Raw genomic sequence first — 16,960 nt, 5'->3', positions numbered from 1 at the left:
GCCTCAAGTGAGTAAGAAATTACTCTACTTTTACCCAGATAAGCCAAAGAGGATTCAGAAGCCTATATTGGAGAATCCTGATCGGTATGCTTAACAATTTCCTTTCGGGTATTTTCGCGAGTTTGGAGGAAACCACAGTGTCCAGGAACAACCCAACACGCATAGGAGGAGAATAAATAGTTCGGAAACCAAACGTGGCACTGGTCAAAAAACCTGTAAACCAAACGCGGCACTGCCGAACTCAACACGCTGAACGCTCCAATTTGCACGTCGATGGCACGTCCAGGATTTAACGTAAGTGATCTGTGGTTATTAAGGCAGTGTTGAAACAAAATTCAATGACCATTCTAAACAGGGACATCACCTTGGCCCATGCACAACCACACACCCGGGGGGCCCATTAGCGATACGCAGCACAAATTTAACATCACGCCAATAACGGCACGACACGATAAACAACGGCCTACCGACACGGAGAAGGGGACATCTCAGCTCACCGTCACAATAAGGGCACACAAGCAATTGCCGCACTAAGGGAGCACGCTCAGCAGGCGTGCAATCAGTTGGTGCGTTTATTTTCGGGCAAGGCCCATTGAGCTAAGAGGTTCTTTTTAAATGGTGACCCGGGACAGGAGGTTTTTATGCAGAGGTTTGCACGGAACGAAAGCAGGGAAATTTTTCTAAACATGACAAATGCATGATAAAAATAAACTATCAGAACAATTTTTCGAACTATGTATAATGGAAATCTAGTAAGCAATCTTAACCTCATGCATGGCACTCGTGAAAGGAACTCGCATATGACATTTAACATGGCATGTATAACAGCAGGAATGACAAGTGCAATACTTTGAATGATCCCACTAATCTCTTTACACTTCCGTGATGGGATTATTTGGAATGGTTTAAGATCCCAATTCGAGTCAATTATCTATTTTGTTTGCAGTGTAATGTCTCATTTGCACTGTTTTGTTTACACCCTCTCATCTCTACGGTCCCCTCTTGGTCCATCCGTCTGCACCATGGTGCCCTTACAGTTAATTAATACAGTCAATTCATTTATCCTGGTTCTCTCTTCCAAATATCTGGTGGGCATGGCCTCCTGAACATCTGGGTTCCAGACCATGCTGAAAGTTAGTTATTCGGGTCGAATAACTGGAAGTACGGATCCTGGTACCTGACAGTGAATGCTGAATTGCCTGCGATGTAAGTGCTGCCGAGAGATGACGGTTATGGGAAGGGAGCTAGCTCGTTTGCCATTCTGTTAGGAGAGATACCACCTAAGACTGGTACCTGAGGGGTAAGCGGCCTGGTGGTGATTGCGACCTCGTTCCGTGACCTAAGTTTCGTCACAGAACGCCCTCGAGGTTCTATCTCCATGGCCCTTGGTTACCGGATGGCCACGCCTCGTGTGGTGACATTATAGGTGGGCGGGGCTCTTAGACCTATCCTGGGTTAAACGAATACTATTTAAATTTTACCCGGTAAGGCCCACCGAGCTATCCAGCTCTTTTTCAGAGGCGAGTTGACCACAAATTATAGCTCAAGAAAGTGGCTTATCGTGTGGAAATGTATAACAGCCAAATACTCTAAACGCATTTTTTAAATGTAGAAGGGAAAAACCAGAGGACCTGGAGTAAAATCCACATGACTACTGGGAGAAAGACAGGAAAATTCCAAATATACAACAGGCGTCAGGGTTGGGATCAAACCCACGACTTCCTGTATACCAGGCGAGTTGGTTAACATCTCGCCACGGATAACCCGTGGTCATGTCCCACCCTCCCACCCCTGGATAAACGAGTGAATCCCCTGTTGGGACACCGGATATTTGGAAACAAATGAGGCACCACGCTCCTCAGACACACTCGCGTGAGTCAAGTGTGCTGAACAAATTAAATAAAAACTGTCACGCCTAAGCGGAGGTGGTGCAGGAGTGGCGGACAACGTGGGAAACATTAGATACAATTTATCATTTGCTAACTCGTACACAAGCCGCTACGAATTAATTGGCTGTGCCGTTTAATTCTGACACAATTGCCAAAACTGCTCAACCACGGTCTTTCTCAACTTAAATCTACACAATACTGTTCATCACATTTGTACAGATTGTATAACCCAGTACAGAAACAAAGACAAGCGTAGTATGAACTATAACATGTGGTAGGGCTGCAATTACAGTCTCATGTGTATTAAATCACCATTAAGCAAATACTGTTCAGTAAATTCACTGCTGGATGAATGCCTCCCTACACCATGTCAAGCGGGCTTGTCTGACCATACTTCACCACACTTGTCAGGGAGGGGGCCAACACCGGTTCATCACCGGGAATCGAGCTCAGGTTTCCGAGTTCACAGCGCAGTGCCCTAACCATTGCACCCCACCGCTCACATTTGTTAATCGGGAATTTCAAACAACAGGGGCTGAATAAATGACGTGAGAGTAAAACTATGTTTGTAACGCTTATCGGTGCCGTGAAAGGAGCAAAAAAAAAGTCAACCTATTTCTCTACTTTCTGGTGGTTAGTAATGGAAAACACAGATAAGGCACCATGCTTCCTCTGTCCACCCCAGATAGGCCTGTAAAAGCAGGACAGTTGGATTCTCAGGCATTTAAACAAGGGAAAAACGAGGGCGTCAGTCACTTTTAATTATATTTCTTTCTTTCGAAGATGACATAAATGTTTTTGGTTGTTCCCCACGTATACGTTACGAGGTTTTTTTTTATCTAAACAAGCATAAGATTGAGTTTGTTGTAGTTTATTAACAAACTTAGGCTTAAAATATCAGGCAGAAGATGATTACTTCTGTTAAGCATGGATAAGCGTGCGGATAAAAATACCACACGCACATCACTCATGTGCATTTAACAATACCCAATGACCGGCGGTGTTTTCGTGAACTTGCTTGAGACCACGCAAAGTCTCGGGCCTCTTGAGTTCTCCACCTGTTTAAACAAATTTACCTTTAAAGTTGAAATTGAACTCTCTATTCCACTAGCTCAGAACCAACAAATCAATAACCAAATGCAGATACATATCTGGAATCAGGTCCCCCAGATTCTCTATGCCCCAGGCCAAGATGCAGGCCTCTGCCAGAGGAAACACTTGCGAAATATTGTAAATACCGAGTGACATTTCAACGCGGCAAATGGAAAGAAATGGAATAACATTCAAACTAAAAAAAAGCAGGGAAAGAATTGTGTTTTTGTTCATTTCTCGTGAACTTTACACCGACTTGTGCAGGCTGGAAAAACAAGTCATAATTCGCGGGAAGACTTTAAAATATTTTATTCTTTAAAATAGAGGCTCACTGCAGTCTGCAAGCGTTTGCATCTGATGTTTTAACAATACAAAATATACACGCGCACACACACACGGTGAAATAAACCGGCTTAATGTATTTTTTACACCATTAAGTTTAACATTGAAAATAAACAAACACATTTAGGAGCATATATGCCAGCTGTTAAACTTCTTTTGGTTTAGTTGGCAAGAAATTGATGAAATACAAATATTTTTCTATAGTACATACCATACAACCAAACACAGTACAAAGGTACATAATTACAAACACCTGCTCGCTTTCGGTTCAAATAATAAAGAGGTGGCCTTAAACTTGCAGACAATGATCGTTACAACGAGCTTAACTGGTAAACAAATATCAATGTTATAAAACCCAGCTGGGCAGCTTAAAATGTCAACACTTCTATCAGAGCAATGAGCTGGCACTGCTTATATCCCAGGTTAGAATCCAGTGATCCCCACGAGATTCGACCAAGTCTCTCAAGAGTTCTGCAGCCTTCCAAGGAACATACAGCACTGGACCGGATTCCCACGGCAGCTACACCTGGCCAAACGAGCTGTAACCAGGCCGCGCGGCCCACCTGAGTAGCTCGCCTTTACAAGGGGGCTGCCCGCATTTTAGGCAGAATGACCTCCGAGCCGTCGCGCATGAAGTTAATGTGTCTCTCGTGCAGGGCACTCTAAACTTAGTTTCCTGACAATGGAGAGAAGGAACGAGATAGGGCGGTGGGATAAGTGGAGAGGACAAACCCAAGAAGTTGTCTTTTAGGACAGGATCTGAGTAATGTCAGCCCAAGCGTAGCTTGGGTCTAGTTTCTAATTGTCATGAAAACGCAGCAATAAAAAGGTCTTATCCCTGGCATCAACAGCAGCATTTAAAAAACACAAAAGATGGTTGGTGGCTCAGATCACTTAATCCCAACACTGTGATACTTTTCTGAAATCCAGGTTAAAACCGGTGGTAATTAAACTGGGTTTTCAAGTATAGCAGGAATTGTTGGTCTCAGTCTGATCACACCAATTACTGTATAAAAAAATTTGTTCTTAAACTGTTGACTTTATTTGCCAATAAATTCCAGCGTTGAGAATATTAAACTAATTAGTTCCACTGGCATTCAAATGACATCTCTACAGAAAGACACATGGAGATGTACAGCAGAGGTCACTTGAAGATGTAACGCTAAACTCCTACAGGACAAGTGGAATAAAAAGTTTGGAAAATTGACAAAAAAATACTAAATAATTGCACACTGGAAAAGTGAACGCCGACAAAATTAAGTGTGGATTACAGAACGATAGGGCAGTAATCTAACCCTTACAACAGTGCACCTCCGATGAGCACGGCTGGCTACGTACGATGCGAAAAAAGTTCAACATACATACGCAGACATGCGTGGCGCATGCCAGATGACCCTTCGTTCACTATCAACGAATATTAGTTTTACAGCCAAGCAAAACAAACACATTCAAGAGTGTGGGGAACACACGCACACGCCTATGACGCCAGCCTTTCCTGATTCATCGTTGTCTGGGTGTGAGAAAAGGAAACGCGGAGACCCTTCTGATAAAGGCCGCTCAGCCAGACGCTGGATGACATCGTATTTTTCATTATAGCCGCAAGTTTAAGCTGTATACACGCCAATGGACAATGAAGCCACCGATGTCTTCTTTTGTTACGTTTACATTTATGGTAACAGGTCTGGAGCTGTTTTGTATAATTACTAAATAGATATTGCACCTTATACCAAATGAAATGATGTGTAGTGTAACGGTTAACATCAGGCTGGGGAGAATCTGCATCAGAAGGCCTGTTACTCATAATCAGAAGGTAGCGAGTTCCATTCGCAGTAATGGTCTGACTCGGCCCATCATCTCACTGTGGTGGGTAAATCGAGCACAAGCTACTAAGGCTGCTCCCCACTTGGTCAGGAGTCTAACAGCAGGTTAACCTGTCGATATACTCGCCCCTGCCATAGGAATGCACAATTCCCACTCATGGTTTAGGAACATCAACAGAGTTAAGGCCAACATGCTGGTTGTCAAAACCAAATTCTCACACAAATTCAACACAACCTCCAACTAAATTGTCAACAACTGTCTTCACGTAACTAACATAACACGCATCTCTTTTCAGAGACCTCTCTTCAGCGAGATGTCTGTAACTGTAGTTACATAAGGACTTGTTAGATAAAGGCCGAAATTGCACATCTCTCGAGGGAAATCTGTTACTATAGTCACATGCAAGTCAACCCATGAGAGATGTGTGTTGCTCTTCCAAGGGCCACATGTCTCCATTCAAAATAAAATAATAAATCTCAATGCGCTCTCACCAGATTAAACAAAAGACAATATTTACGTGCAGGAGTGAGATGGATCGTGACACCGCAAGACCATGAGATATGGTGATGACTTGGAAATGCAATAATCTAGTAGTGGACAATGACCGAATGATTATAAAATACTTTATTGTGAAATTGGATCACAGATAAGGGATTAAAATTATGTTATTTCTCAAATATGCTTCCAGGATTGTTGAACGGTTTAAAATTATCCAGTTAAAAAAATTGCACTGTACATTAAAAAAACAATCATTTTAAGCCCTTTGCCTTCTGGGTGAAAGCCTCCCTTTATGCAATAGGGGTCACAGTATTTGTTCATACTTCCCCATCCTGGTCATTGCAGGTTGGTGATGGGGGGGGGGGCCCAGAACCAGTTGACATATCACTCGACGCTAATACTACCCAGGGCCAGGAATCGAACTCAGCTCGCCGAGGTTCACAGCGGGAGGCTGTCTTCTTGGTTCTTTCGGTAAAGTCACGTAGAAGGGAAGTAATAAAATAATAAAAATAAAACATAATAATCTTTAATTCTTCACCTGAGGACGGCTGCTTGCGTTGTGGCCGAAACGTCGTGAGATTTATTTTATTATGTTTTATTTTACTTCCCTTCTACGTGACTTTACCGAAAGAACCAAGAAGATGAATCCCTGCAGTCACGAAAGCTTTAAAGCGGGAGGCTGCTTAACATTTGCGCCCCTGCCCTCCGCCACACTGTACATACAGATGAGAGCAGAAATCAGCAGGCAGAATTCGCACAGCTACAAACGACGACCTTCGTAAAACAACAATATAAAAGACAGAAAATAAAGGGATAATAAAAGAGTGTTTAAAAAAAATGTTACGTTGGCCGAGAGTACAACAAGCCACTTGGTCAGCAGTTCTTTTATCCCCGCTCATCGGGACGTGTCGGTTATCACGCTGCGTTGGCACAAGCGCGGGGAACAGCCAGGCTTGGCATAATTGGTTGCTACAATACGGACCCGGCGCTTCCCTCGGCTCCATAGGAAGCAGTCTCATACGTGTACACCACGTATATCACTTTTGTCAATACGGGCAGTGCCCTGTTTACGAACGGGTTACGTTCCCGAAACCCGTTCGTTCCTAAGTCAAACCGTTCGTAAGTCGAAACACAATCATGTACTGTGCTTAAACGCAAAATGTCGCCGGCCGGTTCAATGCCGTTGTGCATTACACGAGAGGCTGCGACTCATTACTCTACATCTCGTGTAGGATTGCTGCGCCGGAAAAAAAACGTTCCGCGGTTCGGTTGGCAAGTGCGAAGCCCGTTCGTAAGTGCGGGTGTTCATAAGTCAGGTGTTCATAAGTCGGACGTTCGTAAGTCGGGCGTTCGTAAGTCGGGCGTTCGTAAGTCGGGGACTGTATGTTCACTGCTGTATCATAACTTCGTTAAGTTTGCCTGGGTCATGGGAGGTTATTTGATGTACTCAGTGCGCTCAGGAAGCATAGACATGGGTGCATAGTACAGTGAAACAATGTATTTTGCTACACTGTCCTCTTATTGATAATAATGTAGTCCCATAGTGGTCTTCTCCCTGCAACAAATTACCTCTAATGAACCTTAACAATCCTAAATGTGGTCTATGACGTGGCAAACTTGCAGTGACCCACAGTTCTTAAATACACTGGTTGTGAAGGGATTTCTTTTTAGTTTTTTTATTCTTAAATTATGATTATTATAATTGATCACAGTCTAAAGTATGGTTAATAATAGGCTAATAAAGCAACATACAACTGTACAATGAGGCAGATCGAGTAGAGATGTACTGATTCACCACCAAGCGACTCAATGACCTGTCACGATTCATGGTCACGATTTAAGTCTCAATTTTTACGGTTTGTTTCTATTGTTTCTCGTGTTTCCTCCTTAATTTGCGAAGGTTTGCGCCCTCCGTTGACCCAAATGAAACATTAACATACAATGTGCATATGATTTGCATGTAATTTGAACCACCAATCTTAAGTAATATAAAATCTGAACACAAGCCCCACATGCAATTCGCCGCATACATTGCGAAGTGGTCACCATCAAATTTCAACCAATTAAATCATGCCTCGCCGCTCGCCGACAATCAAGTAATTATCATGCCAGTGTGCCTCGTGAAAACACACCGGACACGTTCCTGCGTTTCCTCCTCCACAGCCATTCACAAATAATGGCGCGTCACTCTTAAGGCGATTGCACAAGCACAATTGGGCTATAAATGTCAATGAAATAAACTCGTTTGGGGGAAACAAACATTTTGCAAAGCTTGCTAAGTTATGGCACCGCATTCCAGGATGGATTTCCTCCACCCCCACTGCCCCCCACGGCAAAGAAGTGGCATGGCTCTAAATTAAATGCCCCCCCCCACCTCCTTGCTTGGGCAAGACCACCGTAGGGATGATGCGAGCGGGGACATAAACAATCGCACGTGCGAGTTGGCTGGCTCACGTTTGATTGAGCAAGGGCGACTGCCCCATGACATCATGGGACCTCCTTTTGCCAGTACCAAAATATACTAATAGGGTTTTTCACCCCGAGCTCTCATTACTCTGGTAGTGCGTTGTCTTTGAACTGTGCGCCTTTTGGCGTCATCTGGTCGAACACCATATGAGACTAGGCTCTAAAGAAAGCTGTCTCTGGTGTGGACCAATCAGTTTCAAAGACAATGCATAAATTATCAGATTATTTTTTTTGTTTGCATTTGACTGCAAGTATTGTGGTTAATGTAAGCATGATTCCTTGCAAAAGGTGTCAGTTTTGTTGCCAGAAAAAAGGGGGAAAACCCTATTAGTGCCCCATGACGGTCACAACGTCTCATGACAAAAGGCAGGCGGCAGGCCAACTCTCCTTGCGCCATGGGCCATGGCGTGCTCACCTTCACTGTCGAAGCCATGGGTGGGGGGGGTGGAGACTCAAAATAGCGCACGCCGTCGAAAGACTCGTTCTGTGAAAAGGAACTTACAGTGCGTCGTAGCAACAGATCAAAATTACATGAACCGACTCTGCGGTGTACAGGAACTACACGCGAAAGCTAAAAGACGTGGCTGATGTAAGATCTGGTTTCAAAGGAAGCTTGCCGACAAACTGGAACCGAGTTCGCAGTCAAGATTGCATGACGCTATGAAGGTTACACACGCATACAGTGGGTGAGAAAGAAATCCATTACGTTTGCAAGTTGTTGAAATTGGCTACAGATCTGTATTGATGTGCAACTGCACTGCTTTTAGTTCAGCACGAGTTTTCTGTCATGATGGATTTTTCTCGTCATTAACAAATTTGATTCTTGTTGGCATTGGCCACGCTAAAGAGCCTCATGGCGTGGAAATGGAGACCCCCCCCACACATACGCAGTGCCCAAAGGCAGACTTTGCAGCAATGAGCATCGGTGACTATCCTGTCAAGTTTACATAATGTGTTCTAATGAGAATAAAACTGGTCTAGAGATGCCTATCTCTGCTTCGCTGCCACCGCTGCTGTCAGTCCTTCATATTTGCTCAATTTTACTTTTACCGGTGACTTGTGCCAAGAGGACCACAATGCACTTCTTCAGGAAATCCTGATGTCTTTTTTTCATAATGCACAAATAATGAGTGCCTATTACACGTGTTGGTGTGTTGTTGTAAACTCATGCTTTTCTGGCCTGAACTAGTTTTCTGTAATTATAGGGCACTTCTCATCATTTACCGATTTTATCCGTTCCTTGCCGGTGAGAGCCGATGAGACTCTACAGTCTTGGCCAAATTGCAGGGACCACAGCTCCCAGCAAATGTTGCAATTGCGACTGCATCTGGCGGCTATGGATTGAATGAGCCGATGAAATAGGACACGGTAAAACTGCATGCTAAGACTTGCCTCCAGCCCTAAACATTTGTTTCCAGAAAACAAACGAAACCGTTTGCCCGCACGATCGGTTCGGTCATGCTAAAACACTAAATTAACGTACACATAAATAAATAATACTAACTTACGGACAATATTAAACTACGCACTGATTTAACCAAACTTGGCTTTATTTCTGTGCAAAAAGAAATTACATCCATCAAAGCGCAATGATTGTAAGGTGCAATAAACAATGTATGTTTGCCATTCTGCATGCCTGCCATGAGGATCCATGTAAAACTAGTTTAACAAGGAATTGTAGATTCTACCACCGAAGCTACACTATAAATATATAAAACAGAAAACTGTGCATATATGTCTAATACAGTGAGGGGCAGGTAACAAGTTTACATAATGTGTTTGCTCAGTATTAAATAGCTGCTCCATGTACAATTTAATTACGTATGCTACTCAAAGCATGAAAATCCAATTTATAAGCAGAACGTTGAAGGCTACAAAGACATTCATATTTTCGATGTTGATTTTATGATTCAATAAATCAACATCCCAAGCATTAACATCGTTTTAGCCTTTGAACCACTGGTAACTGCTGCATGGATATAAATTGTTAGAATAGTATTCAAATACTTAGCACCTTTGTCAATCCACTGCTAGAGCATAGCTAGTAAAAGGAGGGTGGGGGGGTCAGTACCGGTTCAGAGACCTGTCAGATCAGCAAGTTCACACCACAGTGCGCAGACCACTCTGCCACCGCTCTCCCTGAACATTCAAAGCATTATGGGAAATGTGCTGCCCTTGCATGGTGATGAACTCATAATAACAAAAAAACAACACGGTGCAGTCACATGGTGCGGCGCACATCTCATTTTTCAGCTTTTACAAGGAGGTCCTTTATAGTGGGGTCACCAACAGAGCGTGACGACTTCCCTTGAGCGCACACCGGTGGCTTGTAAGTGATAGAGATGCATCACTACTCAGTGGAATGAATTAGGCTCCGTAGCACTTATCCTGTCAGACCAATACCAGACGCACCCACCGGTGCTGTTAGGCAATGTCTAGAAATGCTTGAATTTGGGCATGGGGTTTTTTCCATCAGGTAACTTCAGATTTTATAGCTGTCACTCAAGAGCTCCATTAGAGTAGGAATTGATAGCCCTAGAAGGTTAGAGTTAACTGTTTCGCAATGTGCCGTCACTGCGCAGGTAACAATCGTGAATGTCGGTGACTGGAGAGTAGCAATGGCAGGCTTGGTGTGATAACTGTGATTGTATAACTGTGATTGAGGTCCCAATAATAGTGGTAGAAAGGCAAGTCTGCGGGTAAAGTACCTCTTGACAGCACACAGAGAAATGTCCAAAGGGAAAGTCTCACCAAGTTAGAAGATATTTTTTTCCAGGAGAGCTTTTCAACAATGACACTTTTTTCCTTCTTGGTTCTTTCGGTAAAGTCACGTAGAAGGGAAGTAATAAAATAATAAAAATAAAACATAATAAAATAAAATAATTCTCACGACGTACACATCTATTTTATTTTATTATGTTTTATTTTTATTATTTTATTAATTCCCTTCTACGTGACTTTACCGAAAGAACCAAGAAGATGAATCCCTGCAGTCACGAAAGTTTTAAATCGAAAAATGACACTTTTGCTCGCGTTTTGTTCAGAACAATTGTACTGCAATTGTGTCATCAGCTTCATGTAATGAGAAGCGGAACTTTGCACCAAGAACTCTCACAGCTCATAGCCAAACATCGCGTTGCATCACAACAGTCCCCGGACGATGACATCGCATAATTACTTATAATCTCCCTTCCTTCAATGGGACTCTTGTGCACTTCTAAGTGGTGCACATATTTTGGAGACTTTCTTACTTGAATATGCTTATGAGTCCAGAGATATCACATTTGAATAAAAAAAGATATATTTGACACTATGCACATCAGATGATTGCTCCAACTATTATGTAACCGACCAACTACTTCATCATATTACAGGTGTGCAAAAGAACATGAACAGCAATGGTAATTCGCCACTAAGTGGTAGTGATATAACCAGTGATTGTAAGACGCATTTCATCCAGGGATCTCAAAGAGACGGCTCTTTGGCAAAAGGTAACGCGACCGGCCCAGGTGTTTGTGGGGTAACTGGCAGAGATGACTGGCAGATGTGCAAAAGAACAGCAACGGTAATTGCGACTAAGTGGCAGTGATATAACCAGTGATTGTAAGAGGCATTTCATCCAGGGATCCCAAAGAGACGGCTCTTTGGCAAAAGGTAATGCGACCGGCCCATGTGTGTGTGGGGTAACTGGCAGAGATGACTGGCAGATGCACCTTCGCCATTCCCCACCACCACGACGACAACTCAGAGGTGCGTACGTCACCCCACCCAACTGCGCCAACAGACTTGGAACTGGATTTAGGGGCCATACATTTAGTAGGCACGCAAACAATCTGTCAAAACTTGAGCCCTCCCCCCCTCCCTGTACGCACGCGGACTTTATACCCCCCCCCCACCTGCGTGCGTGCGTACGTACGCTTAACGCACCCCCCACCCGAATCCTATAGAACGGCCGACATTTAATCCACTCAGAAACGATCAAGGATTATTATATTCTTAGGTGTTTTCGGTAAAGTCACGTAGGTAAAAAAATTAAAATTAATAAAAGTAAAATAAAATAAAAATAAAAATCACGACGTTTCGGAGGCAACAAAAGCTTCCGTCTTCAGGTGGAACCGTCACAGCACGATAGCTGTATCAAGTAAATGAGGGGAAAGTCTCACCAGCTTCAAATCTAGGATCAAGGATTCATAATATTAACGTGTTCAAGCAAACAGATAGTCAACCGCCGGACTATCTAACTAATTTGAAGGCCAATGTAGACAAATTATTATCGAGGCTTAATCCCCCCCCCATCATTTCCTATGCGTACATTGTCAGTAGATCCCCCATACGCAAGTATACGCATTTGGGTTAACCCCCCCCGCCTCCATGCGTACGTACTAAATGGATGGCCCCTTCGCATCCTGCCGATAAAATTGAAATACAAAACCCAAGGCAATGCATTTGTGGAATGGAATGAAAAATGAATTTGTAACTTTACCCGTGTGGATTTTTTTTAAAAGCTTCTTTCCCATAGTTTAAATACCTCCAAGTAGAACTTAACCCTTTGTGTTTCACGAAATAATGTGGACTTCTATAAAATATCCTTCCCCACTGCCAAGTATGCGTCTTGCAGGTGGCAGCTGGCACGAAAACAAAACAAGCCATTGTAACGCGTATTGCTGCATCTTCTTGTGGGCTTTAACTTGACAGCCGCTGCTCAATGCATCCAAATCCGTGATCGAAGCACCTCGGCTGCGCCATGTTACGCACGTTTGTGTGCCTGTTGCTTAACACAAGACGTACGAAGAGCAAGCAAGATAATGAGTGCACAATTCATGATCCTCGAGCGAAGTCTTCTTCCTGGTTGATCACCAAAGTTAGTAGTAATACGCTCACGGCGAGGTTAGGGAACGCTCCTGCCGCTGTCCCACTGGTTAGCGAGTGAGCCAGTTGACGGATTCAAAAGAATCAGAATCAGGATATTTGTTTATGCTGGAGGAATCCGATGAGCTATAAAGCTATTTTTCACAGATGTCCAATCGAGGCAGGTAAGAACTTTACATCAATCTAGAATTTAAACTTTACATCAACAAACAGTACAAAAACATGATTATCGTGCAAAGTACAAGAAAGGTAAACGAATCACCCAAACACATTAACAAAACTAAACCATCCCCATCCTACCAGCAAAGCCCACTGAGGTATTAACTTATTTTTCAGAAGTGACCTGGCCACAAATGATAGCTCAACAAAGTGGCTCATCATTTGGACATTTATAGCACCAAAATTATCTAAATAATCTCAATGCATACTCTTTGGTTCTTTCGGTGAAGTCACGTAGGTAGAAAAATAATAGATCACGAAGTTTCGATCGCAACACAAGCAATCGTCATGGAAACGTCGTGATCTATTCGAAACGTCGTCATCTTTTATTTTTCTACCGATGTGACTTTACCGAAAGAACCAAAGAGTATGGATTCCTGCAGTCACGAAAGCTTCAAATCAAAATCTCAACGCATATTTCTAAATGTATATCTGAATCGCTGCCAGCGATACGATTAAAGCGGGCAGTGCCATCTCGGTGCAACATCTCCCTCCAAGGTGCCACTTTCTCATTCACTCATCAAGCCTAACACTACGATGATCCATTCTTTCAAAGGATGAATCAACATAATAACTAAATTTGACAACAGGGCCCTCACTTTAATTTTAACAGAATCGTCAAACTCATTGTCACCTCCAACCTGCCAAATATCTGGCAGCTCAACGAGTGTTTTGGCTTGTGGAGCATCATAAAAAAAACTAATGCATGCCTTTACCACTGTCACCATCACAGTCACCTCCACTCCGCCAAACCACATGCTGAACTACCCTTGCTGATCACACATTGGATCTGATGCCACAAAATGACCTCGAGCTCACCATTTGCATAATGCCACCCTCCTCCTGTCATCCACCCTGTCAGATAACGCATCCGGCACCTCTTTTTCTGAGGGGGCATTGATGCATTAATGCCTGCTTTCTGAGACCGCCCTAATGGGACACCACCACTGCATGAGACAAATGTGTCAATGAGCAGTACTTAAGCTACAACAAAGGATCAACTGTAAACAGACATAAACACATACGCAGCCACAAATGTATACAAACTAATGACTACGACTAAATAACCCGGGATGAGTCAAGACCTCATAAGCTAACCAAATTTGAGGATAGTGCTTTGATGGGTGACCACCATTGACAAACAAGTGTCATGGGCTGCTGTGGTGTCGGGTGAACGCAGTGCTACAAATCAATTGTTTAACTGTACTATGCCTCCCATCGTCACCAACCCACACTGATCAGTGTGACGAAGCAAAGATCCCCAATGCGGCCTTTAACAGATGTTGGGGCAAGTGCTGCTAGCGAGCATGACACACGATGGGGGTGGGTTGGTGGCGAGCACCACGCCTTTGTCTCCCTCGTGACAATGTTTACACATCGTACCAGGTACTCATTTAAGGCTGAGTCGACCTACATACACACACATTGCCCTTTCACAAGAACACACTTCGCATCGCAGAGCTCACAAGCAGCTAGCAGCAGTAGTAGAAGCAGCAGTAGCAGCAGCATAGGAATGAAGGCCCAGGCATAAAGAGAAGAATACATGAAAAAGAAAGCAAAACACAATGGCTCTTTGATATTTAAATGCCCACGACACAAAGCCAAGCCAGGGAACCCAACCGCATTCAACTTTGCACCAACAATCGGTGGGGCCATTCTCACAATTCCACCAACAGCCTTAACTCGAACGCAAACTCGCACGTTCTCAAGATTTCTACCATTTATCACCAGCAATGGTCTATCCACTGCTGGCTTGAATTCCTCATCACGCCGTCGCCAGTGTTGCTACAAAACCATTTCACCGCTCCATCTCCTGCGGGAGTGGTACTGTGACGCGTAATCTCCCTATATGACAAAAATACATTAATAACAATGATTCTGTGTAGCCCTTTCTCAATATACTGCTGGATGAAGCCCCCCCCCCCACGCTGTCAATCACTGTAGTTGTTAGACCTATACTTGAACCACGCTGATCAGTGTGGCATGTTTAAAGTGTGGTCCCAAGGACCGCTTCAGATTATCACTCGCCATTGATGTTAGCCGTGACCGGGGAATCCATCTGCAGTTCGATCTTTCATAGTGCGGTACGTTAACCACAGCGCCACCGCTCCCTCCTCTGTAACATTGCGTTCTCAATTATCGATTAATGTTGGCGAGGTTTTTGAATCGCAATGTGACGATTGCCAATTTATAAGCCCCGGTCTGGGGTGAGTTCTAACTTAGCCCGTCAGAGGTCGATAAAATTGATACCACTTTGTGGGATGCCAACAGTGAGTTCTCGTCATGGCTGAACTGGACCCGAGCATAGGAACGTGGAATTTCCACCACTGGCCTACCGCAACCACCTAAATGAGTGCGTCGAGGAGCGGTGGCGCAGTCGGTTAGCGCACCGCAAGTTCCGATTAGCGTGCCAGGGGCCCAACAACAACATCATCATCGGCGAGTGATAATCGAATTAATCAGAACCCACCGTGCCTCTTTCTGGCAACATCATCCGCGAAGCACCAACCACTCGTCACATTCACCAAGCCCTTCTTCACACCAGCGTGCTGTGCAAGTCGGGCTCAACACAAACACACACACAGCAGTGGAGGTGTACACACACACACAAAGCGTGCTACACGAGCTGCGTCGGTGCATTATTCGTCATTGTTTGTTGATTTACCTTCGGCAAACTCTCGATTCAGCTCCGCCAACTGGGCCCTCACCTCGGCGGGCAAAGCGCCGTTCTTCTCCGCCTCGTCCATCGTCGACTTTGCCTCCTCCACCACCACCTCCTCAAACTCTCCCCCCCCCCCACCACCCTAATCTCTCTACGTCGAGACCCCGGTTCAAGATTTCCACCAACAACAGCAGCAACAGCAACAACAACAAAACTCGCTCCAAACAAAACTAACGCCGCAACGACAGCCAACAAGCCCGAACTAAAAACCCCAAACTAAAAATGAATATTCTCGTGCGGCCGCGCCGGGAGTGACGGCAAAGCGACCCAGACAGCAAAGCGCGGAGGAGCCGCGGTGAGGAGGAGGAGGCGGCGGCGATGAGACAGACGGATTGGGATTGGGGCGGGAGGAGTGAAGTTTGATTCCGCCTCCGCCTCCATCCCCCTCACCACGCCTCCTTTCCATAACCACGCCTCCTTTCCTCGCCACGCCTCCTTACCCCTGACCACGCCTTCTTCTCCCCCCTGACCACGCCTCCTTCCCCCTGACCATGCCTCCCTTCCCCCTGACCACGCCTCCAGCCCCCTGACCACGCCTCCTTCCCCCTGACCACGCCTCCTTTCCTCGCCACGCCTCCGTCTCCTCCCCCTGACCACGCCTCCTTCTCCCTGACCACGCCTCCGTCTCCTCCCCTGACCACGCCTCCAGCCCCCTGACCACGCCTCCTTCCCTGACCACGCCTCCATCTCCTCCCCTGACCACGCCTCCTTCCCCCTGACCACGCCTCCTTCCCTCACCCCGCCCCCGCCTCCTCCCCTATAGCCCGCCTCCAGCCCCTCCCCCTCACCCCTCCAGCGTCTCCACCCGCGTCGAGGGAGGCGGTGGGGGTCCCTGGCCCGCCCCACGTACCAGGGACCCCCCCCCCCCAGAGCCCCCCCCCCAGAGCCCCCCCCCCCACCTTATTCGCCCTCGTTCAATTAAAACAGAAGCATCAACAGGGCTCTTAGTGCTCACACCTCCTTCATGAATGGAAAATTAAAGATGCAAGCCACGGTTCGATTGTGGCCATAGAGATACCACAGAAACTCGTAGAGATACATA

The 16,960-nt window shown here is 45.1% G+C and overlaps 1 protein-coding gene across 1 annotated transcript in view; it reads right to left on the bottom strand.

The window, feature by feature from the left end:
• LOC144943457 (disco-interacting protein 2 homolog C-like) overlaps positions 1-16,243 on the bottom strand; it is a 96,693-nt gene extending 80,450 nt beyond the window's left edge. Inside the window, exon 1 of the mRNA XM_078870893.1 lies at positions 15,862-16,243. Coding sequence (XP_078727019.1) covers positions 15,862-15,943 — 82 coding nt within the window. The 5' untranslated portion in view covers positions 15,944-16,243. The remainder of the gene's footprint in view (positions 1-15,861) is intronic.
• Between the last annotated feature and the right edge of the window lie 717 nt (positions 16,244-16,960).

Source organism: Lampetra fluviatilis, chromosome 31 (genome assembly GCF_964198595.1).
Source record: "Lampetra fluviatilis chromosome 31, kcLamFluv1.1, whole genome shotgun sequence".
Lineage (NCBI taxonomy): Eukaryota > Metazoa > Chordata > Hyperoartia > Petromyzontiformes > Petromyzontidae > Lampetra > Lampetra fluviatilis.
This window is presented reverse-complemented; position numbering and strand designations above follow the sequence as displayed.